Source organism: Nipponia nippon, unplaced genomic scaffold, assembly GCF_047370975.1.
Source record: "Nipponia nippon isolate SJK-2023a ecotype South Korea unplaced genomic scaffold, ASM4737097v1 scaffold_5, whole genome shotgun sequence".
NCBI lineage: Eukaryota > Metazoa > Chordata > Aves > Pelecaniformes > Threskiornithidae > Nipponia > Nipponia nippon.
Genome location: NW_028262369.1, coordinates 31,781,139 through 31,807,107, shown reverse-complemented (window position 1 = coordinate 31,807,107; position 25,969 = coordinate 31,781,139). Strand labels below are relative to the sequence as shown.

General features: G+C 63.4%; 4 protein-coding genes across 8 annotated transcripts; 2 read left to right on the top strand and 2 right to left on the bottom strand.

The window, feature by feature from the left end:
• Positions 1-200: 200 nt before the first annotated feature.
• On the bottom strand, positions 201-8,235 carry LOC148052113 (uncharacterized). Of its 2 annotated transcripts, none has more exons than XM_087733775.1 (2): positions 7,758-8,235; positions 201-2,229 (listed from the first exon to the last, which is right to left on the bottom strand). In XM_087733775.1, the coding sequence occupies exon 2, from the start codon at positions 2,129-2,131 to the stop codon at positions 995-997; it is 1,137 nt and encodes a 378-aa protein (XP_087589901.1). In that variant the 5' UTR covers positions 2,132-2,229; positions 7,758-8,235; the 3' UTR covers positions 201-994. The 2 variants fall into 2 exon arrangements, with proteins under 2 accessions (XP_087589901.1, XP_087589900.1); XM_087733774.1 differs by lacking the exon at positions 7,758-8,235 and adding an exon at positions 2,521-2,603.
• Positions 7,074-14,023, top strand: PLK3 (polo like kinase 3). Of its 2 annotated transcripts, none has more exons than XM_087733772.1 (15): positions 7,074-7,553; positions 8,330-8,437; positions 8,524-8,640; positions 9,099-9,228; positions 9,316-9,403; positions 9,957-10,052; positions 10,766-10,961; positions 11,314-11,440; positions 11,837-11,946; positions 12,014-12,143; positions 12,243-12,326; positions 12,521-12,683; positions 12,810-12,939; positions 13,181-13,291; positions 13,673-14,023. In XM_087733772.1, the coding sequence occupies exons 1-15, from the start codon at positions 7,401-7,403 to the stop codon at positions 13,865-13,867; spliced, it is 1,938 nt and encodes a 645-aa protein (XP_087589898.1). In that variant the 5' UTR covers positions 7,074-7,400; the 3' UTR covers positions 13,868-14,023. The 2 variants fall into 2 exon arrangements, with proteins under 2 accessions (XP_087589898.1, XP_087589899.1); XM_087733773.1 differs by having other exon boundaries at positions 7,077-7,553; positions 12,026-12,143.
• A 1,547-nt stretch (positions 14,024-15,570) lies between these two features.
• On the bottom strand, positions 15,571-16,293 carry DYNLT4 (dynein light chain Tctex-type 4). Its single transcript, XM_009468161.2, has one exon. The coding sequence runs from the start codon at positions 16,291-16,293 to the stop codon at positions 15,571-15,573; it is 723 nt and encodes a 240-aa protein (XP_009466436.1).
• A 1,916-nt stretch (positions 16,294-18,209) lies between these two features.
• On the top strand, positions 18,210-25,903 carry BTBD19 (BTB domain containing 19). 3 transcript variants are annotated; one of them, XM_087733614.1, is made up of 8 exons: positions 18,210-18,436; positions 20,367-20,604; positions 21,036-21,089; positions 22,626-22,685; positions 24,001-24,069; positions 24,422-24,549; positions 24,767-24,892; positions 25,022-25,903. In XM_087733614.1, exons 1-8 carry the CDS (start codon positions 18,348-18,350, stop codon positions 25,059-25,061), a joined length of 804 nt encoding a protein of 267 aa, XP_087589740.1. In that variant the 5' UTR covers positions 18,210-18,347; the 3' UTR covers positions 25,062-25,903. The 3 variants fall into 3 exon arrangements, with proteins under 3 accessions (XP_087589740.1, XP_009466599.1, XP_087589741.1); XM_009468324.2 differs by having other exon boundaries at positions 24,418-24,549; positions 25,022-25,896; XM_087733615.1 differs by lacking the exon at positions 18,210-18,436 and adding an exon at positions 19,541-19,665 and having other exon boundaries at positions 25,022-25,899.
• Positions 25,904-25,969: the final 66 nt, after the last annotated feature.

Sequence of the window (25,969 nt, the reverse complement as noted above, 5' to 3'; positions counted from 1 at the left end):
CTCAGCCGGTGCCCAGCTCTGCTCTGCCAGGCCAGCAAAGCAGCCCCAGGGCTGCTGGATGATACCCACGCTGGGCATCACCCAGGGCATGGGACGGGAGATGGGGTAGGAGCGAAGACCCCCATCCCTGCACTCCCCCATGTCCAGTCGGTTGGCTCCCCACCACCCCAAACCATGCAGACACAGGGGTGGAGCCGTGCTGTCAGGAATAAAATGATTTATTTCTTATTGAGAGCTGGATCCTACAGGGCTTGGCAGCACATCGGGCAGGAGAGGCTGCAAGGGGCCCCCTCCGGTGCCTCCGCACGTGCGTCTGCACCTCGCACACCCGCTCACGCCCACCCGTGCACAGTCCCCGCACACACATGTGCACACACACTCGTGTGCACAGCAGCACATGTGCACCAGCTGTTTCAAGCCCCTGTGCCACATGGCAGGACACAGTGGGATGTGGGGTGGGAAGCAGACAGGGCCACCCCAGGCTCCCCTGTCCACGCGTGACCCCGCCCCTGCAGACCACGTAGGCAGAGCCAGCCCCGTTTCATGTCCCCAGACCCTGTTATCTGTGGGCTGAGGAGCACCAGGTCTGTGCCAGATGCCATCTGGCTCCAGCAAGAGAGGATGGAGGCCCTGGTCAGTGGGTCTGGCACACAGAGTATTGTCACCTGGTCCCCAAAACCAGACAAGACAGCCCGCACCTCCTCTCCACATCCTTCCTCGGGCACTGCCAGCCCATGCGTCCCCAAACACCACCAGCCTGCAGCAGGATCCCCAGTGCCCGAAGCACCCTCGCACCCCCTGCCCAGCTGCAGCACATGGCAAGCAAGGGGTACATGTGGTAGCGCAAGGGAAGGGATGGGAATTTGGCGGTGCAGCTTTGCAAACAGCCACTGTAAGCCACGGCAGGACAGCTTGTGCCTCTCCTGCTCTGCTGGCTTTCACTCGGCCCCTGCCATCCTCCCAGCGTGTCCCAGGCACAGCCCAAGTCCCGGCATCAGTGCAGGTCAATGTTCTCATACTCCAGGTTGTCCGAGTCTTCCAGCTCGATGCCGGGTACCAGGTTGTAATAGTTGGTTGACTGACTCATGTAGATCTTCTCCCGGTCGGCAGAGTCCTTCAGGACTTCGCTCACGCTGACGGTGTCCACCTCTGGCTCGCTGCCCCCCAGCTCCTCTGCCTTCGGTGCTGGGGTGTCCCGCTGCCTCCCTGGCCCCATGCCCCGCTGCCCTTCATGGGTTGGCACCTGGGAACTGCTGGGGGATCCCACTTGGATCTCCACCTCCTCGTAGAGGTCCCTGCTGCTCTCCAGCAGGTCCGCGGAGGGCTGGAGCAGGACCTGGCTCCCCAGCAGCACCTTCTTCTCAGTCCCAGAGGGGGCGGCAGGCAGCTCGTAGGGGACATAGTGGTGGGGCTCCGCAGGCACTGGCGTGTTGCCCCTCTCTGCCGTAGCCAAGTGGCTCTGGGACCTGCTCTGGAGGCTGTAGTTGGTCTTTCTCTTCCGCTTGCAGAAGCACCAGGTGATGCTGGCGAGGATGAGGAGAGGGGGCAGGCAGATGAAGAGGGCGGTGAGGCTGTGCGAGTGGCACAACTCGTCCCGGGGGATGCTCTGGAGGTCCATGCCACGGTACCGCTCCGGTGTGTGGCAGGTAACCTCAGCAACCAGGCTGGGCCAACCCTCCAGGTTGCTGAGCAAAGCACAGCTGCAGTCCCAGCTGTTGTTGGAGAGCTGGAGCTGGAGCAGAGATGGTTTCAGGAGGCTGGCGGGAAGGAAGGTCAGGGCATTGAAGCCTAGGTAGACCTCTTGGACCTGGGTCGATGCTTTCAGGAAGGACTTGGGCAGCTCCTGAAGCTGGTTGCTGTCCAGATAAAGGACCCTCAAATTAGGAGCATCTTCCAGAAAGCTTTCAGGGAGACTTTCCAGCAGGTTGTGACTTAAGTGCAAGATCGCCAAGGCAGGGGGGGTTCCCTGTGCGTTGCTGATGGCTGTGATGCTGCAGTGCGAGAGGTAGAGCTCCCGCAGCCCCCGCACCCCTACCAGTGCGCCCCAGTCCAGGTGGGTGATGTTGGAGCTGGTAAAGTTGAGGCAGCAGCTCTCGGGGAGCGGAGCCTCCCGGAAAGCCTGGAAGTCCATGGGCTCCGTGCAGTTGCAGCTTTGCGGTGCTGGGTCGAGGGCAAGGCCGGCAGCGAGCAGGAGGCTGCCCCAGAGAGACACGGTCCCCAGCCCAGCGCCTGCGGGGAGAGCAGAGGGGACGGGTGACCCCGCTGGGGGACCAGCTCTCCCGCTCCCCTCGCTCCAGCCCGCCACGGCGCGGGGCGGGGGTGAACCCCGCTTCTCACCCTCGGGAAGGGACCCGGGTCCCCGCAGCCCCCCCCGGAGCCGCCTCCCAGGGCTGCCGCCCCCCGCCAGCCCGGGGCTGTCTCACACCCGACGTCCCGCTGCGGCGGCCGGCTGCCCGCGGGCAAGCGAGCGACCCCCGGGGCCGCGCTCGCCCCCTCCCGGGGTGCCCTCCCCGGCCTCACCTGCCGCCGCTCGCCCCATCCTCCGGGGCCGCTCCGCGCCCCGCCGCGATCCCCGCCGGGCGCGGCCGCCGGCTCCGCCTCGCCGCGGGGCGGCCCCGCCGCCGCCGCCCGCCCCGGCCCGGCCCGGCCCAGGCCCGCCTCGCCCCGCGCCCGCTGCTCCCCGCCGCCCCGCGGGCCGCGGTCTCCCTTCGGCCCCCTGCGCCCCCTCCCCTCGCTGGGCTCCCACCAGCCGCGGACCCTCCAGCCGCGCTGCGCCGCGGCACCCCCCAGAATATGCTTGCGCCCAGCCCCCTACATTCAATCCACCTTTCTCTGGGACCCCCGCCATGAACCACGGCCCCTACAGCCCCCCATCCCCACCCCTCCCCTCTCCATCCCCCAGAACCAACCTCCCTTCCCAGCCTCTCCCAGTTTCTACCCCCCCGCCCAAGCCGTATCTCCCTCCACTCCCCTCCATACTCCACCCTCAGCCCCCCAAGCCCCTGGAAAGGCCCCAGGCTGGGCTCTGCTGAATTCCCCTCGCTCCTAGGATGGGGAGAGAGCTCTGCCTGGCTGGTCCCCACCTCCGTGCACGGTGTGACTCCCAGCCCCCCAGGGACAGGATGCAGGGTGGGCACGCTTGCAAGATAGGGACCAAAGGGGCCAGCTTCTCTCTCCATCACTGGATCCCATACGACGTCCTTCCATCCCACACAAGTCCCAGGCTGGGAAGGAGGAGCTGGGCTTGGACACGAGCTCCACAACCCACAGGGAAAGCAGTGCTGGAGAGGGGAGCTGTATTTCCACACCCTGAAAGTGTGTGTGCACTCACCGCGGCGTGAACTGGGTAAATCGAGGCATGTGGCGCGGTACCAAGGGCACTTTGCTTCAGTGGTGGTGGAGATGGGTGAGACAGGATCTGGCTGTGCTGCAGTGCCAGAGCCCAGCAGGGTGACCGCAGCGGGGCAGGGCTCTGGCAGACACTCTTCAGCCTGGCTCGGGGTGCAGAGGGACAGGACACCCTACATGCTGCACATCTGGGGTGCCTCAGAGGCCTGGCAAGCTCAGCACACCAGTAATAAGTGCTGGGTTGTTTCAGACTTCCCTGGGCCACCCATGCTATCCCAAGGGTGCACCTTGGGAGCAAGGGCCAGGATGCAGCAGAGTTTGAGAAGGCACCAGGCTTCAGGAGTTTCCTTCCTTGACGTCACCCATCACTCGTGGCTCAAAACTGGCACCTCGGGTGCTGCTCTCACGTCTCAGCTCAGGAACACTCCAGCCCCCAGTGGGAGAGCAGCAGCTCCCCTTGGCACAGACCCATCACCCACGTCCCCTGCACCCTGCTTGGGTCTCTCCCAGACCCACAAACCCCGGCAGAGGGGTGGGTTTCTGGCAGCCCTGTCCTGCTGCGGGCATTGCCCCGTGAGCAGCGGGTTCAGGGTGCCAGCACCTTGCACTGTGTGGCAAATGCCGAAGCAACAAACCCTGCACCAGGGATTTCTGCTGGGCAGCAGGGATGGGATGGGACAGGGAGAGAAGTGGAGCCGGCTGAGCCCTGGCTGCTGGGCTGGGACGCAGGAAACGGCCATTCGGGCCCTGGCGGGAAGGGAGGTGCCGGCAGCGCGCTGGCCTGGGGGGCAAGAGTTGCCTCCTGGTGTGCCCTGGACAGGGTCACGCAGCCCCGAGCTGGCACCCATGGGCCGGAGCCTGCTAACACCCTGCTTGGGGTAAAGCCTCCCCTGCTCCCCTGGCTCCGGGGCAGCAGCTGAGGTAAGAGCCCGTGGCAGGAGATCTCAGAGGACTCCCTGAGCCTCCATGGGCCGGATCCTGCCTGCCAGGGGGCACCTTCCAGCACTAGCACTTTACATACCACCCCAGATCCACGTGATTCCTTAATCCAGAGGCATCCTGGTACTTTCATCTCTCCCTCCAGACAGCTTTGCCCAGATTTGCAACTTCCCCTCTGCACATTCCCAGCCAGCCCCTGGGGCAGGTTGGCCTCTGCTGGTGCTGGAGCTGGTGCTGGAACTGGTGCTGGAGCTGGTGGTTCTTTCCCCTGCTCACCCCAGGGACAAGCCACCCTCTCCCTCCTCCTGGTGGCTGCAGCCCTGTGCTTTGCAGGAGCTCACGGGGTGAGAATGCCAGCGGAGCAGAAAACCCCGCTCCCGAGGGGGTCAGGGCTGTCACCCCAATCCCAGGGAGCTCCCCTGCACCCCGGGCTGTGGGCGGACGTGGGTGCTTGGCTGGCGTTGCTCTTGCTGCCCGTGTAGCTGCCCCAAGAAGGCAGCCCCGCCGCAGAGGAAAGCTGGCAGCTGGGTTCAGCTTCACTGCTCCTGATGCCGCTGAGCATCACTGAATACTGTGAGGGTGGGGGGACTTTGGAGGGGACCAGGCCAGGTCTGAACATTGTGGAGGACAGAGATCCCACAGACTCTCTGGGCTCCTGTAACATTTTACCATGCTCACAGGGGAAAAAGTTTCCTAGTGTCTAGGTGGAATTTCCCTTGATGCAACTTCCATCAGGTGCCTGTCCTCATTTCGCTGTACACCTCCCCAAAGAGCCTGGCTCCCTTTTCCTATAACTCCATCTAAATAGCTGCAGTCAGCAGGGAGATCACCCCAGAGCCTCCCCTTCCCCAGGCCGGGCAGGCTGTTGATGTTAAACCGCGCTTCCTCCCACCGCCCCGGCTCGGTGATGGGAAAACCCCCGGCTGCGATGCTCTGCATCGCCGCAGACCCGAGCTGCAGGTGGAGAGGGGGCTGCTCCCGGGCTCCATCCCTCTTGGACAGGAGGTGCCCCAGCCCTGGTGGGACATGGGCTACGGGGTCTGTCCGTGCTCCCAAACCCAGCCCAAGAGCTCGCCCGGAGCCAGCGGGGAGCAGGAGCAGAGCTGGCAGCTCTCATCCCTCGCTGGCTCCCACTGTGCCTCTGTGGGGGACCCCGGGGCAAGCCCCGTATAAGTCATCCCACCACCCCCAGGCAGGTCCCCTGGGGCCTCCCTGCGCCCCTGGGTGCCTCCACCCACGAGCTGCCTATAGACGCTGACTCAGCTCTGCCCGGGGAGCTCCCAGCAGCCCCGAGCTGGGGCCTCCATCGGAAAACCGGCATTGCCCCGTGACGCCACCCACGCCCCAGGGAGCCCTGGGGCCCTGGTGGAAACAGGCAGCGTTCCCCCAAGGGGCAGCAGCCTCCCTGCCTGCTCCTGGAGCGTGTTTGCTGCCGGGCGGTGGGTTTGCATGTATTTCCTCCGCAAAAGCTGGAAACCTGAGAAAAAAGCAGACGGATCCAGCTCGTTTCCTGCAGGCAGGTTTGCTCAGGTTTCCTGCAGCAAAAAAAGGGGGTTCAGTCTCCCCACAGGGGATATGTGGTGAAGCACGGGGCTGTTTGGCTGGGACTACTCGTGCAAAACCCTCAGCATATTCAGGAGCAGATCGAGCATCAGTGACCAGAGCTCTGAGATGTCCCGGGGAAGCAGAGGTGGGGTACAGGGTGGGGAAACTGAGGCACGGAGCAAGGGACGCACACGCAGTCACCCTGTGTGTGGTATGGAGCAGGGGAAGGGCAGCAGGATCTACTTTTGAGGGCCTCTCACAATGCTGCTGCTCCAGGCTCGTGAGGAGGCTGTGGGTTTGCGGCCACCCGTACCAGCTCCCATGCCTGTGGGGAGGGAGAGATGCCCTGCATCCTCCCACGACCTGTTTTGGGTGACAGAGACGTGTCCTCCTCATGGCCATTAGAGAGCAGCACCGCTATGGCACACTGCCCCGACACCACCACACACCAGCACCAGCACAGCCAGGCCCACCCCACAACACCAGAGCTCCCAGGAAGGCCAGGACCAGGTCCCCAGGCACCAGGGGATGAGGACGGACATCCCCAGTGGGACAGTCCTGCAGGTCCCCAGTCCTGGACTGGCCACCGTGGGCAGCTGCAGGGGACTGACCTTTCGGGGCTGTTTGAGGGCCACTGGGGTACGGAGCTGGGCTGGAGCCAGGGCAAAGGGTGGCCAAGGGGCACCTACCCAGGGGACAGCCCGGCCAGGGAGCTCACCTGCATCTTCCACTGTCCCCTACGTCCCCAGTGCCCCACCTGGGGTGGGCTGTGACCCCCCTCCCCAGCCCCTGGCACAGAGTGAGGTGCTTCGGGGGGGGGTCCCTGCCTGCATCCAGGTTTGGCATTGGGGTGGCCAGGGCCCAGGGCAAACACATAGGCTTTGAAATCCCACCCTGGCCATGGCCTTTCTGTGGGGTGTAGGTTTGGGGTGTCAGGCCCCAGGGGATCGTGTGGCACAGGCTGGTCACCCCCATGAGGGGAGGCGTCCTGTGAGTGGGTGCGGGGAGGTGCATTTACAGATGTGTATGGGGAGGGGGCTCTGCGTGTCCTGGGAGAGAGGGGAGGGAGCTGAGGAGGGGGCTCTGCGTGTCTATGGGGTCTCAATGTGTCTATGGGGGATCCCTGTGTCTAGGGGGGGCTGCCTGTCTTATGGGGGTCTCTGTGTCTAGGAGGGGGCATGCATCTATTGGGGGGCCCCTGTGTCTGGGGGGGCTGTGTGTGTGTCGGAGGGGGCCCTGTGCGGCGGAGGCAGCAGGGCCGCAGCCGAACTCCCCCCAGGTCCCCACCGGCCGAGAGGTGCTGACGAATGCGTAAAACCCCGCCGCCGCCGCCGCCGCCGCCACCCCCTCCCACTCGCCCTTCACCGTGCGGCGGTCACTTTAAGGCCAGCACGGGGCCGCCCGGGGGCGGGGCTCCGCCGTGACGTCAGCGCGCCCATTGATAAAGCCGGCGGGATTCCCGGGGCGGCAGCGGCTGCGCGCGGTGGTGGGGCCACGTGCGCGGGGCCCGGCGGAGCAGCGGCAGCCCCAGCCCCGCGGAGCCCCAGCCCCGCTCTGCCGCGCCCGCCATGGAGCCCGCCGGCCTCTTCCCCCCCTTCCCCGCCGCCGGCCTCCCCGCACAGCCCGCCCCGGCGCCCCCGCCCCGCGCCGCCGAGACCACCCGCATCATCACCGACCCCATCTCCGGCCGCTCCTACTGCAAGGGACGCCTGCTGGGAAAGGTACCGGGGAACGGGGCGCGGGGGGGGGGGGGGGGGGCGGGCGCCGGCCGGGCCGAGCGGGGCTGGGGAAGGGGGAGCCTGCTCGATCCCCCCCCTCCCCCGGGTGGCCCGGGGCTGGATGCGGCCCCTCGGTTGCCGCACGCCACCCCCACCCTCCCCGCCTCTCCCGGCGGGCCCGCAGCGGCGCTGGAAGCTGTGAATCACCCGGGCTGGCTGCATGCCTCGCCGGCTATCGGAGCGGCATCGGTTTCGGGGCGCCCCGCGGGGTGTGCGTGGGCCGGCGGGTGCCCCGGTTCCCAGGGGTGCCGCTCCGCCACACACACGCAACTTTTTCCTTTTCTCCTCCTGCTGCCAGCGGTGTGTGTGGGAGGCGGGTGCCGGTTCCCAGCCCGGCCCGGGCGGGCTCGGCGGCTGAGTGTGCAGATTGGAGACTGACATCACGGCAGGAAAAACCTGTCTCCATGGGGCTGCCTTTCGGTGGCCTCCGGTTCTCAGGCTCCCTGCCCTGCGCAGGACTTTCCAGGTTGATCTGTCATGTGGAAAGATGCGGAGTCCGGCCATGGTGGGAGGAAAAACGCCCTGGAGGTTTTACAGGAACTGGGTGAAGAAAATCCCTGCTTGAAAGCATCATAGTTCAGATCTTAGTGGGCGACGCAGCAGGAGAGAGCGTGTGACGCTTTCCGGGCTGCGCTGCAAGGGAATGGAGGAGGAGGAGGCTCGTTGGCAGGGGCGAAGAGCTGTCTCTCACCCATCCGTAACCGCCTCTTCCCTCGCAGGGTGGGTTTGCACGATGCTATGAAATGACAGACCTCTCCAGCAACAAAACCTATGCCGTGAAGGTCATTCCTCACAGCCGGGTGGCTAAACCCCACCAGCGGGAGAAGGTGGGTGCCATGGGGCTGGTGGGGTGCTGGGCTGGTGGGGTGCAGCGGGGGCCCTGCGCTCACCAGGGACTGCTGCTCCCTTTCAGATCACCAACGAGATCGAGCTGCACCGGGACTTGCACCACAAGCACATTGTCAAGTTCTCCCACTACTTTGAGGATGCGGAGAGCATCTACATCTTCCTGGAGCACTGCAGTAGGAAGGTGAGCGCTGGTGTGGCCTCCCTGCCAAAGGATCTCCTAAACAGAGCTGTGGCTGGTTGGAGCCGGCTTTATCTGAGGTGCTTTGTTAGCACACTCCTTCTCCTGGGCTGCCATGCTGCTTGCTCTGTCATACCCTCTGAGCTCAGCCATAACTCGTGTGGTTTCACATGGCACTGGGGATGCCACCGGTTGCCTGTCGTACTCGGGCTGCCTGCTCATGGTGGCAGCCCTTAGCTCCTGGTGGGGCCACCATAAATCCAGTGGTTCCCATGGCTGTGCTGAGCAACCTCAGCTGTGCGTGGGGAGTCTGCTGAGGTCATGGCTGTGGAAGGATTACTTGTGGATGTGCAACTTCTGGAAGAACTGGCTTTGACCCTGCCTGCCCCTTGCCTAGTCTTGCCTAGAACTGCCTGTTCTCCCTGCCTGCCATCACCAAGCTGCCTTCTCTCCCTCTGCAGTCCCTGGCCCACATCTGGAAGGCCCGCCATACTCTGCTGGAGCCTGAAGTGCGCTATTACCTCAAACAGATCATCTCAGGCTTGAAATACCTTCACCTCAAGGGCATCCTGCACCGAGACCTCAAGCTCGGTGAGTGCTGCGGTCGGCGCAGGGCGCTGTGTGGGGAGCGAGCTGCCCCAGAGGGACTTGTGGTGATGCATCGCCCTTGACTTGCAGGCAACTTCTTCATCAATGAAAACATGGAGCTGAAAGTGGGGGACTTTGGTCTAGCTGCTTGCCAGGATATCTCTGACCAGAAGAAAAAGTAAGTCTGAGGTTTCCCTATTCCAGAGCCCTCTGAGGTTTTACTCTTCCTCTTGTGGCTTCCCAGGAGGGTGGAGGGGTGAGTGGTCCCTCCTGGCCTGGGGAGGGGAAGGGCCCTAGGGCCCCTTCCTGGGCTGGGGTAGCGATTCCTGCCCCAGCTGCAGGCAAGGCGAGGGGGCTGGGGGCTTTGTGGCTCCTTCAGGAGTGAGCTTGCAGCCGTCGGGGGAGAACAATGTCCTGACTATTGCTATTGTGCCTGCCAGGCTGCCCTGCCGGCTGTGCGGGCCGGCACACAAAGGCTCTGTTCCTCCCCAGCTCTAGGACAAGCTCTTCCCAACGGCTCCCCAGGAGCAGCTGCTCCTGAGCCCCAGGAGCTGGAGAGGAGGGAGCCTGTATGGGGCTCCTTGTAGATGGAGGGGGGCTTTGGGCCACAAAGAGCAAAATGGAGGGGGGGGGGAGGACAGGCTGCAAGCTAAATCCCAGGGCTTGGAGGGAGGGGAGTTTGTCTGCAAGGGGATGCAGAGCATGCACTGACCTGGCGTTCTGCCCCACAGGACAATATGTGGGACCCCCAACTACCTGGCCCCAGAAGTGCTGCTGAGGCAGGGCCATGGGCCGGAGTCAGATGTGTGGTCTCTGGGCTGTGTCATGTAAGTCTGTGTTGCTGGGTGGGGAGGGGGCTGGGCAGCCCTGCCTGCGTGGGGTTGGGGAGAGCCGGGCTGTGGAGCAGCCCCCGTGAGGATGAGGAAGTCCTCTTGCGCTTTGCCTCGTGGCTTTGCAGCGGTTGCCGAAAGGCAGGGGGAGGGGAGGAAGTGGCCGGATCCTGCCCAGCCCTGCTTTGGAGCGGGCGCTGCCAGCTGTCCTGGGATGCTGCTCAGGGGCTGTGTGAGCGGGAACTGCAAAGGGCAGGCACTCCCCTGCTGCGCTTAGCTCCGGTTCAAAGCAGGCTCGACTGCCCTGTGAACCTGATAAACAACGGAAAATCTTGGTGGCTGGCGGCAGCTGCTGCTCTGTTTGTTTGGGGAGCGATCGCTGTGCTGCTTCGGTGCATCCAGCCCCTCGCCCAGCTGCTGCCCGCAAGCTTCCGCCTCCGCTCTCCGCCCCGGTGGCCGCGCAGGGGGTGGGAGCAGGGGCAGTGGGGTGACCTTCTGCCAGCCCTCTCCCCTTCCCCAGGGCTCCTCGCCTGTTGCTCTAAACAGTTGCTAGGAGGAAGCGTGGCCGGATGTGAGCGCGGCCGCCCGGGCTGGAAGTGGTGCTTCCAGCCAGGTGTGGCCGGCCAAATGCCAATAACTTCCTTGCTTTAAGTGCTGCTGAGTCAGAAGCCTGGCGGCAATGTGATGGTGGCACGCGTGTCCCCTCCCAGGTACACCCTGCTGTGTGGGAACCCTCCCTTCGAGACCTCCGACCTCAAGGAGACCTACAGGTGTATTAAGCAGGTGGAGTACACCCTCCCTGTCTTCCTCTCCCTGCCCGCCAAGCACCTCATCGCCGGCATCCTCAGACGCAACCCCCAGGACCGCTTCACCCTCGAGGAGATCTTGGACCATGAGTTCTTCAAGGTGAGTGGGTGGGTGGGGTGTGTGGCCTTGACCCTTCTCCAGGTGGGATGAAGCTTTTTGGGCTGTGCAGGGTGCTGTCCTTGGAGCCCAAGTCTCAGGCCTCCAAAGGAAGCAGCCACTGTCCTGCCCAAATGCCAGCCAGGGAAACAGAGGGATCTGGTGTGCTCCTCCCACCCTGTCCCCATAGCACAGACTGTTTCCCGTATTGATGCTGGTCGCAAGGCCAAGGCTTGACGGAAATGCAAGCTGGCTGTCAGGAGGGCTGTGAGTGACTGCGGTCAGCCCAGGGCAGCTGCTCTGCTTGGAGCACATGGGCTATGGAAACCAAACCTCTGCCTTGACCTCTCTGCAGGGCTACACGCCTGAGAAGCTCCCTCCCAGCAGCTGCGTGATGGCTCCAGAGCTCAGTCCCCCCAACTCAGCAAAGAGTCTGTTTGCTAAAGTCACCAAGACACTCTTTGGGAAGAAGAAACCCAAGGGTGAGTCCCTGCACTTGCCCAGAGCCTCTGGGTGACCCTTCCTCCAGGGAGAAGTGCGTCTCATCTCCTGGGGAGACTTCCTGATGGGTCTCTGTGGACCCCCTGCCTGGGGCCAGTGCAAGCTGAGCTTGCCCCTGCTCTTCTGGCATGTGTGGCCTGGCATGGGTGTGCGCCTGGAGAGCGGATGCTGTGCTGCAGCCCGTGGGGGCAGTTCCTCCTGGAAGCCCTGTGTTGCATGAGAACTGGGAAGTGAAAGTGGGAGGCAGCTGCCTAACACTGTCCTCACCACCGTGAGCATGGGAGCAGATGAGGGAGAGCTGAGCTACTGGGAGGGGTGACCCAGATGTCCTCATCCCCTGTGCTTAGCAGTGAGCTCATTGCTTGCTCTCTTCTCAGCCAAGAAGGGCTCTTCAGAGGACAAGGATGACATCTCCAAGCTGGTCACTGGGCTGATGAAGACCTCGCTCTGCCGGCAGATGAGCTACAAAACCGTGGAAGGGAATGAGGTGAGAACATCCCTGAGCCTGTGCACACCCCTCTTCAGGAGAGCAGGCAGGACACTGATAAAGCCAGGTCTCTCCACAGGCCACCCCTGTATCATGCCGCAGTGCCAGCTCTAGCCCGGTGGAGACAGTGATGGAGGAGACATCTCACAAGTCTGTGTCCCCCTCCATCCGGGGGACGATGGCCAGCAGCTGTGAGGGTGAGCAATACCTGCCCAGGCCACCCCAGCCTGCCCCGAGCTTCCTGGCCTGGCTGATAGCGGGGCTGGCTGACTCAGCCTGTCATCTTCTCTCCGCAGCCTTTGAAGACTGCGTCACCGCCTCTGCCATCATTGAGTCGGCTGTCCGGCTCCTGCGGACCTGCCTCTCCTCCATGCCCCCAGGTAAACCGGTTGGACTGCTCTGGGATGGGACAGGGTGCTGTGCATCCCCTTCCCCATGGGATGAAGGCACAGCTGCTATTTGGGATACCTTAAATGCTGCCAGAGCCTGCTGTGGGGTGTCTGTTCCCTCCTGGGGAGGTGAGGTGGGCAGGGGCTGGCTGCTTGCTCTGCTCACCCCCTCTTCTCTCCACCAGCGGAAAAAAACCCGGCTTCCCTGGCCCGCCATGAACACTTTGTCTGGGTGAGCAAGTGGGTGGATTACTCCAACAAGTATGGCTTTGGCTACCAGCTTTCCAACCGCAGCATCGGGGTCCTCTTCAACAACGGCACGCACATGACGCTTTCCCCCAACCACAGGTAAGTGGTGGGGAAGGGGCTGGTGTCTCTGGGGAAGCCCCTTGGGTAGGAAGGGGCAAGGGGAAGTTGTGCCAGGGTGTGTTTGGTGCTGGGTGGCCCGAAAGCTCATGTTCTGCTCCCTCCCAGGACTGTGCATTACAACCCAACCAACAGCAAACACCTCGTGTTCTCTGTGGCCGCCATCCCTGAGCAGCTGCAGAGACAGATGAGTGTCTTGCGCTACTTTGCGTCCTACATGGAGCAGCATCTCATGAAGGTGAGCGCTGGGGCTCTGAGATGGGATCATGGGTAGGCTGGATGGCGGGTCATGGCTTGACCACATCTCTTGGGGTTGTGGGGACTCCCTGCTCACAAGCTGTGGCGAGGTGGACAGCCAAACAGTTGTGTTGTGGGAATGGGGATCCCACTGGGAGCGTGTGCAGGTTTGGGTGTGTGTGTGCTGGTGACAGTGCTCCCGTGGATGGGATCAGTGGCTTACGCAGACCCTTCTCTCCAAGGGAGGTGACTTGCCCAGCATAGATGACCTTGGGCAGCCAGCCCTGCTCCTCCTGCAGTGGGTGAAGACTGATCAAGCCTTGCTCATGCTCTTCAGCAGTGGCACCCTCCAGGTATGTGTGGCGTACAGTGGAGATGCCCAGACCCCTGTGGGGAGGCCAGCTGGGGACTCCTGGCTGCTGTTAGATCTTGTCTGCCACAGCCCAAATGCAAGGTCCAGCTGTGAAAACAGCTATGGGTGCAGGATGCTGCTCCAATGCCTGGAGCTGCTGGTCCCAGTTTGTCCAGCCCGTGGGGGACATGATGCTTCAGTCGGTCACTTCCATCTGCCCCAGTGCTGCGGCTGGTGCGTTCCCACCACGGGGCATGGAGCCAGGGATGCTCCTGGGCAAGTCAGGGAGGAGGAACGGGTTGAGGCAGGAAGCGTGGCTCCATCCTGGCTCCCGACATGCTGCGGAAACTGTGATTTAAACCAAGTCCAACCTGTATCCTAGGTGAATTTCTACAATGACCACACCAAGGTGATCATTAGCAAGCCTGACCATTCCTGCCTTGTCACCTACATCAACCGGGAGCGCAACTCCTACACCTACAAGCTGTGCAGCATCCAGGAGCTGGGCTGCTCTCCTGAGCTCCACCACCGCCTCAGATACATCCTCAAGCTCCTCCAAGAACGGGCTGAGGCCTAGCGTGGGACCTTGGGGAACCCTCTCTGGACGTAGAGGTCTCCCCCTGCCCTCCCGTGGGATGGGAGGTATGTTGTGGTGCTGGCTGCCCACCTGGGCACCCTGTATCCTGGTGCTCAGCTAGACTCTGGACTAAAACACATGGATGTGGTTACAGCAGCAGGTCTGGACATCCTTGCTGCTCCCTGGCTCTGGGCAATCGCTGTCTTCCCGCTGGCAGCTCCTGCTCTGGTTGTGCTGGTCTTGGTGGAGTGGACTGGGGTGGCACAGGGAGGTGGTGGGTGAGTGCCCTGCAGCCAGGTTTGGGTCTGGCTGTGCCTTGTTCATGGCCTGGTGCTCCAGCCTGCCCTGGCTGGCAGCTGCCTGCAGTGGGGGCTCAGGCTGTCCTGCCCAAGGTGATGCACCAGTTGCATAGACCCTCTCCATAGCCTGGAGAGGACTGGCACAGCCTTGATCTCAAGGCTTGGCTGCTGTGGGGTAGCGAAAACCCCTTCCCAGGGGTAGACAGGGGTGAAGGGCGATGCCTGCCCTGCCAGGGGCTGCGTGGGCTGGTGTGTGCTGCTCCACAACTGCTACACTAAAGAGGGGGCTGTGCTGGGCCCAACTGTGCCCTGTCTGCTCCCAAATTGTGAATTGTCTGGTACAACTTGAGGTTTGATAAAGGGTGGGGAGGGTGGGATCTGAGGGCTTGCCTGGGGAAGTCCTTGTCTTGCTGGGACCTGGGGAGGCTTCTTGTTTCAAGGCACTCTGCCGTGTGGGACTATTTATGTCTTATTTATATGGATTTATTTATTTTCCTGTTGGTCTGTCCATGTGCAGCTCCCCTGTCCCTGACTCACCTCAATAAAAAATTTATTTGTGGAAGGGCAAACTGTCCACCTGGCTTGGAGCTGGGGCCTTGGTCACAAAAGGGCTTCATCTTCATCCTTGTTCCAGGGCTGCTTCTGCCTGCAAGGCAAGACCCCTCTTGACAGTGGCTGTTGCTGGGGGACAAGGTCAGGGAGACAGGATTCGGGTGAGGAGCCCATGTGGTACCTCCACTGCCCTTCCCAGGGCTGGCAGGAAGGGGAGAGTTAGCTCTTGCTGATGCCTGTGGAGCCCTGGAGCTGCCTCAGCTTCTCCTTGCTGCTGCCAAACTCTCATTCCCAACTGTCTCTGCCCTTGGACCAAACCCAGCTGCTCTCATGCTTCTGCTGAGCTGCAGAAGGCAGGAGCTGTTGGCCCAGGGGGTGGGTGGGTTGCCTGGGTCCTTACACTAGGACACCTGGTGTGATGGGATATGAACTGGGAATGAAGCCAGGAAAGAGGAGGGACTTAATCTGCTCCATGAGCTTGCTTTGAAGGTGATCTGTCATCTCCTTGCCCAGTGCTGGTGTAATCAATCTGCGTGGGAGCAGCTTGTGCTGTTTGAAGCAGTCTGGGCTGCTCCCTGTAGCATGGCCTCGGGCAGCTGCCTGCTCCAGGGTAATGCGGTCTTTTGGGTTGTATTTTTTTGCAAACTGTGGTAGTGGAAGCTACAGCATGGGTGTGAGCCCAGGCTGGGCGCTGTAGTGTGCAAACACGGAACTAAGGTGCATCTGTGCCTTGCTCCCTGCATGCCCCATGGCCAAAGCCACCAGGCATGAGCCACAGCTGGAGCAAACCTCTTTATTTCAGCTGCTCTCCCCCTGCAGTCCTACAAGGCTGGGTGGAGGGAGAGGCAGGTGCTACTCAAAGTAGACCCCATGCGCTGTGGCCACAGCAAAGAGGGAGGCATTGGAGAAGGTGGCAGAAGCAAAGCTGTCACTCTCAGGGTCCCACAGTGCCCGGCTGGCCACCAGCAGGCTCTGCTGGCCCTGCTGGCCCAGCAGCACGTGGCAGACCAGCTTGTAGCGGGGTGGCACCACCTCCTTTGCCCGGCTCCGCAGCAGCTCAGCCAGGCTCTGGGCTAGTGGGGCGCTGCCCTGGGGGCTGTAGACTGCAGTCCCCAGGGTGCTGGCCAGGGTCCCCTCCAGCACCCGTTGCACCCGTCCCATGTCAAACTTGCAACCTTCATCTGGCTGCATCCTGTAAGTGTTTTCGAGGCGGGTCTTGAGGATGGGCTGGAAGAGGGGCAGCCCGGAGAAGCTCACACGGCTGTGGAGCATCCATGGGCCGATGGAGGGGTGCCTGCCACCTGGGGCTGCCCCAAGTGAGCTGCGGCGGCTAGCCAGGGGTGCTGGGTGGGTGCTGAGGATGGAGCTGCGGCGGCTGGCCAGGGGTGCTGGGTGGGTGCTGAGGATGGAGCTGCGGCGGGAGGGCAGGAGCGGCGGTTTACCTTCCTCGATGCCCCGTGCCAGGGCTGGGGGCTGGGAGCCGCGGCGGGTGGCCTGGAGCGGAGGGGCTTCAGTGTTGTCCACAGCCATCACCTGGGCTGGCAGGGCCACCTCTGGGGAGGGCTGCTCAGCCATAGGGGTGGCCTGGAAAGGAGATGTGGCTCTGAGTGTTGGGGGCAGGTGAGTTGTCCCTGAGCCTCTCCATCCCACCACCTCTCTGCTCCGCTTCTCCCTGCCCCCTGCAAATCCCACGCCTCCTAGCACGAGGGTTGCTGCGTGGCTGGATGCAGAGGGGCTGGGGGGACCTTTGGCAGCTGCCGTCCCTTCTCCAGCACCTCCGTCCCCAGCAGCCTCAGCCAGCTGGGACTGATCCAGTCCATCCAGCCCTCTGCTCTCCCATCCCCACCCTTTCCCCCCGGCGTGGGTGAGCAGCTCCTTCCCCTCCAGCCTCCCCAGCCCTCCTGCCTGCATCTGGTCCCACACTTACCTCTAATCCCAGCAGGGCAGGAGTGGGGCAAACGCAGGGGACTTGTCTCCAGCTGATGTTGTGCTCCCGGATGCCCAGGACCAACCTTGGTCCTGCAAGTCTCAGTGAGCAGGGCCAAACCCCTTGTTCTCCTGGAGCGTGAAGTGTTGCTATGTGACAGTACAGCTCTCCAGGGCTGCTCTGGGGCATGGCTCCTGTAACTCCTTGTTTCCTGGTCCCGTGACAGCCCTGTGCCCTTTCACTCCTGCCCTGTCTCTGTTTCTAGCTGTGCCAGCATAGGGACATGGTTGCTCCAGGTACGTGCCCTCCAACCTCAGCTGCTCCCTGCCAGGCCCGAAAAATGCTTGCTGGTGTTGACTGTGCAAAGGAAGAGCAGAGGATGGAGAACAGCCACTGTGATCGCTGCTCTGTACCCCAACTATGGGCTGCACCGGGGCTGGGACATCCAACAGCTTGATTTTAGCCAAAGGTTTGCATCATTTGGGTACTTATCCCCCACCCTGCACCAAGGGAGAGTGTGAGTGGGTGGGCACCCACTGACCACAGCCCCACCGTGTGCCAGGGGCCCTGCTGTTGCAATGCCCTGGCCCAAGGGCACGTTTGCTTGGGGCTCCTGACCCCAAGCAGGGTTTCTCTCCGCTGGCGGAGCCCAGCCCAGCTGGTACGCCGCAGCCAACCCGTCAATACGCCTTTGTCTGGCCTGGCTGCCGAGCTATTTGAGGAAAGTGGAGACGGCTTTTGTGTTTCTATCTCCCGTCAGAGGTATTTATAGCCTGCCACTGACTAGCGCTGCCAAGCACGCTGGCAGCTGGACCCCGTTCCCTCAGGGTGCTGCCATCGGCTGCAGGCCCTGCTCCTCCCTCTCCCTCCCACCACTGCTGACAAGTGAAGGTGGGTCCCTCCACGGACTCCCTCCCCACGTCCCCGTCCACGGGCTGCTTGGGGTCAGCCAGGCTTGGGAGAAAGGGGATGGGGCATCCCCGGGCACAGCACTTGTTTTGGGCTTGGGCAAGGCTGGTTATGCTTTTTTCTGCCTGCGATCACTTGTGTCCTATGCAGACATAAGAGCTGCAGGGCTTTGGCCTGAAACATTGGCAGGAGAGAAGACTTTTGCCATTTCAGGGGGCAGATCTCGCTGCTGGACTCAAGTTTGCTCTACTGCTGGGGCTGGGGACCCAGCCATGCCCAGTGGCTTTCCATGGGGGCTGTGCATGTGTGTGTGGGGTGATCTTTGTGCTTTTAACCTGTGCATGTGCTGCCTTTTCCAAAATCCCAGCTGCCTGCCTCCCTTCGCCCCCATCCACGGGCTCCTCTGCAGCAAAGCCACCAGCTGGGGGGCAGGTCCCCGTGCCGGGGCCATGCCATGAGCCGCGGTGGGGAATGCCACTTGAACGGAGACGCAGGCCTGCCTCCCAGCTCCGCTCACATCTGGCAAACACCCGGACAGAGCTGCCTCGGCAGCGAGGGTGGACTTCCCTGCTCGCCGCCCCCTCTCTCCCTCCCGCTGCCTCCCCGGCAGCCTGGCTGCCTGGCCCCAGCGCCGCCTGCCAGGTTTCCCTAGCAATGGGCCGGCCATGTCATACGGCACAGCGGCCTCCTCCCCGCGGCCTCCCCAGGCCAGCCAGCCTCCCGCCTGCCTGCCTGCTGCCTGCCTCCCGCCTGCGTGCGCCGCCTTCCTCCACTGCCCTCCCCACGGCAGCCCATGGCTGGACCCTGCTCGACGCGGCTGCAGGGCGAAGCAGCCGCCTTCACCGCTGCCCTCCGCACCCTAGTCAACAACCCTCAGTTCAGGTGAGGGGCTGGGGGGCTGCCACCCCCCCAGCCATGCCAAGCCCTCTGGTGCCTGCTCCGTGCTGCTTTCCCATGGCCCCAAGCCCTGCCGGGGGGGTTTTTGGGCCCCTGGGCATTGTGGGGAGCCCCGGGCAGCTGGTGAGGCGGGCATGGCTTATGCACACCCTGGGGCATCCTGCACGGCTTTTGCAGCGCTCCACTCGCATCCGCACGGCCGTGGGAGCCCAGGGCTGCACGGGTGCATCCCCCATGGGATGGCCACTGCCTCCCTGGAGGAGGGAAGGTCCCCAGGTGTGCCCAGACCCCCTCTGTCCCCAGGCATGGTGCCAGCAGGGCAAGGCAGTGTCCCGGACTAAATCCCACGCTGGGGCTCCTGCCCTTGCCAGGAGTGGGGGTACCACGGCCCCTGTGCTCCCCAGGGGCAGCCACCTCTGCTCCTTTCCCACCCCAGCTTCACTGGTGCTTTCCTTCAATGTCTCCAACCTCCCCACACCCCGGAGGGCAGGTAGCAGCCTGGCTGCCCCCACTTGCAGCGCCCGGTGTCCCTGACACCTCCTCCCGGAGCAGAGATAGAGAACCACTGCCTCGGGCACCCCCCACCGACACAACAGGTCCTGCCAGTGGTCCTCTTTGCCCACTTCATGCTGAGGCCTGGCACAAATGCCAGTGCTCTCTGAGGAAATCCCCATCCCTGCTGAAATTTTGGCTACCCAGAAGAGAAATTCCAGTGAAAACTCCCTACCCACAGCGTCAGGCAGTGGGGAAGCGGCTGCCAGCGCCTGGCCACCCCAGCCCACATCCTGCCACTTGCATCTTGCATCCCGCACCCTTCATCCTGCATCCTGCAACCCACATCCTGCAGCCTTCATTCTGCATCCTGCAAGCTGCGCTCTGCATCCATCAGCCTTCACCCCGCATCTTTCCTCCTGCACCCTGCATCCCACAGCCTGTATCCCTCATTCTGCAACCTGTATCCCATAACCAAAGCTGGCATCCCACATCTCACAGCCTGCATCCCATACCCTGCTTCCTCCACTTGGCCTGTGGACCATAGCCACGGAGAAGTTCGTCAGTGCCGCTTGCAGTACCAGTCGCAGAGGACCCATTGAGCTCTGCTCACACTGCCCAGCACACCCGAGCCGTCTGTATCCCGATATGCATGTGGGATGACTCAGGTGCCCTTCCTTCTGGTGGGCACAGCCTCTGTGGGACACTGCAAGGGTTGGGTGGTAGGTTTGTGCATGGCCTTGTGGCAGCTAAAGCTTGGGTGACATGTCTTCTGCTCACTCTCCTGCTGGGGTGGGGAAAGAGAGGGGATGGATGGGCTATGGGCTGGAGACTCCCTGCCCTTTGCCTGTTCCCTTTCCTCTGATCCTGCCTCCCTTTCCTGGGGCTGCAGAGCCGGGAAACCATGCTGGGGGGAACCAGGACAGCTGGCATCCATGCCCCAGTATGCAGTGCAGGCTCTCTGCCAGCCCCCCCTGGCAGAGATGCTGGAGGCTTCGCATCCCTGACCCCGTGAGTCAGTGCCCGTGAGTCAAGGAGGCTGAGCCCAGTGGCAGCTGCGCTTTCCCTGGCTTTGCTGTGCCAAAAGAGAAAGCCACTTTCTCCAGCTGTCCCAGGCCTTTCTCTGCCCTGCTCTGTGCCAGCACCCATGGCCATCTGTGCTGGCACCCATGGCTGTCTGTGCCTTCCAGAGGACCCATCTTGCTCACCCCGCCTGCAGCATTCAGATGGCTGCAAGGAGCCACCAGCAAGGAGAACTCAGTGCCTCTGCTGGGAAAAGCCCTGGCTTAAAACTAAAGGGCACTGCCCTGCTAGGATGGGCACCCAGCTGGTCCCTGCCCATGTGCCCTGTCCCAGCCCCAGGGCATCCCGTGCCCTGGCTTCCCAAGGCACCCCATCCCTCACGGTCCCCTCTCCCCCGCAGTGACGTGACATTCGTGGTGGGCCGGGAGCGGCAGAAGGTGTTTGCGCACCGCTGTGTGCTGGCATGCCGCTGCCAGGCTTTCCAAGGGATGCTCGGCCAGGGGCTGGCAGGCAGCGAGGACCCCCCGGGCAGCATCCCACCCCAGGGCCCCTTCATCCTGGGCAACGTGCAGCCCGACGTCTTCCTGGCCGTCATCGAGTTCCTCTACACCAACAGCGTCACCCTCAACAGCCACATTGTGAGTGGGGATGGGGCTGGTGGGGGCCATGGGCATGGGAGGGACAAGACGGTGGGTGCAGGGTAGGGGGTGCTTTGCAGCTCCTGGGGTACCAAAGGTGGAGGGGGTGCTCTGCATGATGCTTTCTGGCTGGCTAACAGTGCAATGAGCATGTGGGGTCTCAGCCTAGCACAGTGGGGTATCCAGAGCACCTTGTCCCACATGTGTCTGCCCCAACCTTGGGACAGCTGGCTGTGCACACTCTGGCTGCTGGGAATAGGGACACCAGAGCAGGACACCTTCATATGCTCCCATGCAGCAACTCCTTCCCCCTCCATGCCCCACCGGGGAGCTCCCACAGAGGCAGGAGGACACGTGGCCTTGGCCCCTGGGCTGCCATGCCCATCCGTGGCCCTGTGCACCGATGCTCACAAGGTCTCTCTTGCCTGCAGGCACTGGAGGTGCTGACCTCATCGGTGGAGTACGGCCTGCAGGACTTGTGCAAGGTATGGCCCTGCTTAGACTGGGGGCAGTGGTCCCCAAGTGCCCCTGTGCTGAGGAGAACCCCAAGATGGTCTCTGCATGGCTGCTGGCTGGAGGTGGCTCTGATGGACGGCACCGTGGTGCATCACCTGGGTCCATCGCAGGCTCAGCCCCTCCTTCTCAATCCTGGAGGGTCTCTCCGGTGGGATCCCCCTTCATGGGGTGCAGCACCATCCAGGAGCACCATGGGCCCGGGGAATCCCAGGGAAGGGCATGGGGCCTCATGTCTCCTGCATGGCAAAGGGCAGCAGGAAAGCCCCTATGTCATTGCCTGCAGGTGCCCTCTGGTCATCTGGCAGGATGATGCTGTAGGGAAAGCCCCCGTCCTGGGGAGCACTCAGCACCCCAGCTGCGGTGCTACCACAGGGGTGCTGCTTCAGGCAGGAAGGTTTTGGGAAGGCAGCAGGGAGCAAAAAGGAGGGATGAGAGCCAGACAAGGAGGGACCAGGGAGCTGGAACTGCTTGGTGTTGGGGAGGGCGACCAGGCCACGTCATCAGAGCGATTCCTGAATTACAGCCAGGCCGATCGCGTGACCTGCCATCTCATGCGCGGACTTCCCCTCCCTTCCCACTGTGCTGGTGAAGGACCTTGCTGAGCTGCTGAGGCACTGCTGTGTGCCGGGGCAGCGGGAGGGGACCTGCCCCATCACCCCATAGGGACGAGTTCAGCCAAAGCCCAGATGTAGCACGGGGCTGTCAAACAGCTGGCTGGGCAGGGAAGGGACATAAGGGGTGTTGCAGAAAGGGGGATCCAGTGCCCCAGCCACATGAATCCCACCCCACCAGCCAGCAAATGCATCCTCAGGGGGATGATCTGCAGTGGGGAGAGCCATAGAGGAGGGTGGGAGGGAGAGGGCTGACCAAGGCGAAGCTGGGGAAGCCCGTGGCTGTGTCCCCAGCTGCAGGGTGACCTCATCTCCCTCCCGCCAGTGACTCAGGGCCCTTCTGCTCCAGCTGACGGCTCCTCCCTGCATGTCACATCCCCTCGGGTTTCCCGGGGGCTCTGACCCCTTTGCGTGGGAGGCAACTGAGATGGGCAAGAGGGACGTCCTGCTCCCTGATAGACATGCCCGTCTGGCTGCGTCCCACGTACATCACCCACATTTGGGCTGCAGACAGAGATGCTGGTCCCCCAACAGTCACAGGCAGAGAGCAGCTGGCAGACAGGGCTGGGCAAAGCTGGGGTCACCCAGCGCTGCAGCCAGCAGCAGGGCCATCCCCCGTGGCAGGATATAGCTAGTGACCGTGGCCAGGGTTAGGTGATCCACTTGGGGCTATGAGGTTGGCTGGGGTTTGGTCACATCAAGCTTGGTCCCTGGCTGAATCAGTGCCCGGGCTGCCTGCCCACGGCCCATCACTGCCTTATGAAACCCTGCGGGGCTGGAGCTGACTCCACCCCACCTCCCACGTCCTGGGGGATAAGGGGTGCTGAGAGTCATGGGAGAGGGTGGCGGGGCTGGGCCCCGGCTCTGCCCGCCCTCTCTCCATCTGCTTTCCAGCTCTGCGTCAAGTTCATCAAGGACACACTGAGCGTGGAGCAGGTCTGCGAGGCTCTGCAGGTGAGTGTGACCCCAGTGGGGTCACAGAGGGTTAAAAATAACCTGTCTGACTTTGGGGCAGGAGCTGGCCTGACCCTCCTGCTCTCGGCTGGATGGATGGTGGGGCAGGATTTCCTACCCACCCCTGGCCCAGCAGCTGCCCTGCCAGCTCCTGGGCACATCATTGTACCAGGGCTGCAAGGGACACCGGGGCGACCACAGCCTGGCAGGGAAATGTCCTCATGCTGCCCTGAGCAGGGCTGGCCAGAGCTCCCCAGTGCCAGGACCTTGCCATCATCTGCATGAGACTGGGAGGCACTGGGTTTCTGGGAGCTCTCATATTTTTGAGGCCTGTCCCAAAAACCCTGCTGAGAGTAGGGGCACCTAAAAATATCGGGGAGGGGGGGGAGGGGGCGGGGGCAATGGCGCTGCCACACTGTTGGTGGGACCACGGCTGCTCCCCGGGGAAGGGGGATTTGTTCCATCTCCCACGGGCCGAAACGATGCTCTTGGGGCGAGAAGCTGGCCCCAGAGCACAGAAGCTCTCACCAGACATGATGCCAGACCACCGTGGTGTAAACAGAGCTAAAACTGGCCCAGAGGAAACAAACAGAAAACCCCAAAACCCCAGAACAAAACAAACCTGAAGAAAACATTTTGCCTTCCCTCCACGCTTACGTCAATGCTGGTCCCCTGCCGTGATGGAGGGGGAGGCGAAGCTCGCTCTGCCTGTGCTGGTCCTGAGTACCCCGCATGCAGGGGCTGCCACCACGGGGGGACAGGGACGAGTCCTCCTGGTGCCCAGATGGGCAGTGCCAGCCCTGGGGTGAGCATCGCTGGGTAGGGCTAGGGGAGGATGGCAGCACCCCAAATTCCTGCTGCAGTGGGGGATGGCAGCTATGGGGCAGGCTGGGGCTGGCACCAGGGCATGGGGCACATGTGGGAGGTTCTAAGCTGACTCTGTGCCCATGTAAGGCGCGCTGGGGACAAGTGTCCCCACAGTCTGGGCTTGTGAGAGCAACGCTAGGGCCCCTCGCCCGCCCGGGGCTGGGTGACGTCCCCGAGCAGTAGAAAATCAAGTGCTTCCTGCTGACAGCGGGGCTGGGTGGCTGTTGTGGGTGGTAGAGCCACCAAACCCTTTGCCATGAGGCAGGCCAGGAAAGGAGGGGACCTTGGTGCCCCTTCCCCACCACACCTGCACCATGGCACCCACACACAGGGATGCTTGCCTCACCTGGGTCCCCGAGAGTGCCCGTGTCTCTGTAGGGCTTTGGCAGGGGGTCAGGGGGTGCCTCCTGTCCCGGACCCCCTTGCAGGTGTCTGTGTTGTGCCACAGGCTGCGGTGACCTATGGGCAGACAGACCTCCAGCAACACTGCCTGGCCTTCATCGAGGGCTGCACTGCGGTACGGCTGCGGGTGACGGGGGAGCATGGCACGGGGTACCCCAGGGCATGGGGGGCATGAGGCATGGGAAACACTGGGGGGGACACAGCATGAGGCAGGGGAGCGGGACCCCTAAGAATGGGGTGGCTGGAGGGTGGGCTGGGGAGGAAAGGGAGCAAATGGTGTTTGGTGAGAAGATGCTGGGTGCCAGGTAGAAGCTGGCTGGGGCAACTGGGGTGCCACGGGATAGGGATCCAGGTGGGGGGATGCTGGGGTGCCAGGCAGGGATGGTGCCAGGATGGGTCTGATGGCCCATGGTGGGGGTGGGGGTCCTGGTACCAGTGCCCTGGTGCTGTGGTGTGCTGGCAGGCAGTGGTGCGGACACAGGGCTTCCACGAGCTCTCTGATGTGGTGCTGGCACGGGTGCTGCGCAGCGACCGCCTGGCTGTGGACGAGCTGGACCTGGTGCAGGCTGTGCGGGAGTGGGCGCACGTCAGCTCGGTGAGTGCAATACCGCCGTGACGGGGAGGGGTGTCCCTGGCTGCCGCCCCCAGGCAGAGCCACCCAGGGGTGCCCAAACCCCCCACCAGCCCAGGCAGGGAACACAGCTGCCCTGTCCCTGAGCCTGGGGCTGTGTGATGGGCACAGAGGCTGTTTCCCCCCCCCAAACACCCCTGGTACCCGGGGCACCACTGGCCCCATCCCTCACATCTCACAGGCCGTCTTGGAGCGCCCCGTGCCCGAGGTGGCCGCCCTGCCTGTGCAGGAGCTGCGCCTGCCCTTGCTGGCACCTAGTGAGCTGGCAACACTGGAGAGCCACAACCAGCGGGACCTGCTCATCCCGGTGAGCTGCTGCCTCCCCCCGGGGTGCCCCGGCTCAACTCCGGGGCTGGAGGATGCTGCAGGGCTGGGTTTGGGGGTGAACTACGCTGTGGCCATGCTGATGCCCCCATCCCCATCCCTGTCCCCATAGGTGGAGAGCATCGCGGCAGCCTGGCGTTCCCACGCGCTGAGGAAGGGCAGCGGGGTGCCCTCCCGCCTCTGCAGGCCCCGGCGCGGCACACGGCCCCGCGACCACCACCGCCACCTGGACCCGCACGCCAAGTAGGGGCCGGACACCGAGGTTCCCCCCACCCTGACCGGGGGGCTCGGGCAGTGGCAGTGCCCCTGGCCGGGGGCTCTGCAGAGGGCCAGGCTGCGGTGCCAGAGGAGCTGCCACAGCCAAGAGCATCAGCAAAGCCCTTTGCCCCATGCCACGGCTTTGGGGTCAGGGCAGGATGCCCGGGTCACCCCAAAAAAAGGGGTGCGGGGACTGAGGGGGTTGGAGCTGGGCCATGGGGTAGCTGTGAGGACGCCCAGGCGCTGCGGCGCTCGCAAGCAGCCCGGGCGGTGACCCCAGGGGTGGCGGGGCTGCGGGGTCCCTTGAGGGATGGGGGGGGACAGGGCGAGCTCCCCTTTCCCAGCCCCGCTGCTGCTCCCCGCAGCCGGGCCCTGTGCCGGGGCCCGTCCCCGGGGCCGTGCTGCCCCCCGCCGGCCGCGGGCCCTGCTGCAGCAGCCGGCCCTGGGGAGGGGCACGGCCCTCCGCCCCACGGCAGCGGTGGGGAAGGGGCTGAGCGCGGTGGGGAGCCTGCGGCGTAGCGGGAGGGGAGGCCCCGGCATCTCTGCACCCCCCCAGCACCGCTGCACCAACGCCAGTGACCCCCTCGCGGTCCCGGCGCGGGGGGACAGGCCACCAGCCCCTCCATGTGCCGCGCACACCTCTCCACAGCGTGCACACACACCCACCCCATCGCATGTGTGCGCGCAGCTGGCTCTGTCTCAAGCATGCCCCCTGCCCCAGCTGTGCCCCCCAAGAAAGAGGGCCAGACATGGCAGGTAATTTATATATAATATATATATTTACTCTTTAAAAATAAACCTT

Coding starts and splice junctions, on each gene's coding strand:
- PLK3 (XM_087733772.1), top strand. CDS start 7,401: ATGGAGCCCGCCGGCCTCTTCCCCCCCTTCCCCGCCGCCGGCCTCCCC. Junction 9,404..9,956: donor ATCTCTGACCAGAAGAAAAA/GTAAGTCTGAGG, acceptor TCTGCCCCACAG/GACAATATGTGGGACCCCCA. Junction 11,441..11,836: donor TGGGAAGAAGAAACCCAAGG/GTGAGTCCCTGC, acceptor CTCTCTTCTCAG/CCAAGAAGGGCTCTTCAGAG.
- DYNLT4 (XM_009468161.2), bottom strand. CDS start 16,293: ATGGCTGAGCAGCCCTCCCCAGAGGTGGCCCTGCCAGCCCAGGTGATG.
- BTBD19 (XM_009468324.2), top strand. CDS start 18,348: ATGGCTGGACCCTGCTCGACGCGGCTGCAGGGCGAAGCAGCCGCCTTC. Junction 24,070..24,417: donor TCATCGAGGGCTGCACTGCG/GTACGGCTGCGG, acceptor GTGTGCTGGCAG/GCAGTGGTGCGGACACAGGG. Junction 24,550..24,766: donor AGTGGGCGCACGTCAGCTCG/GTGAGTGCAATA, acceptor CACATCTCACAG/GCCGTCTTGGAGCGCCCCGT.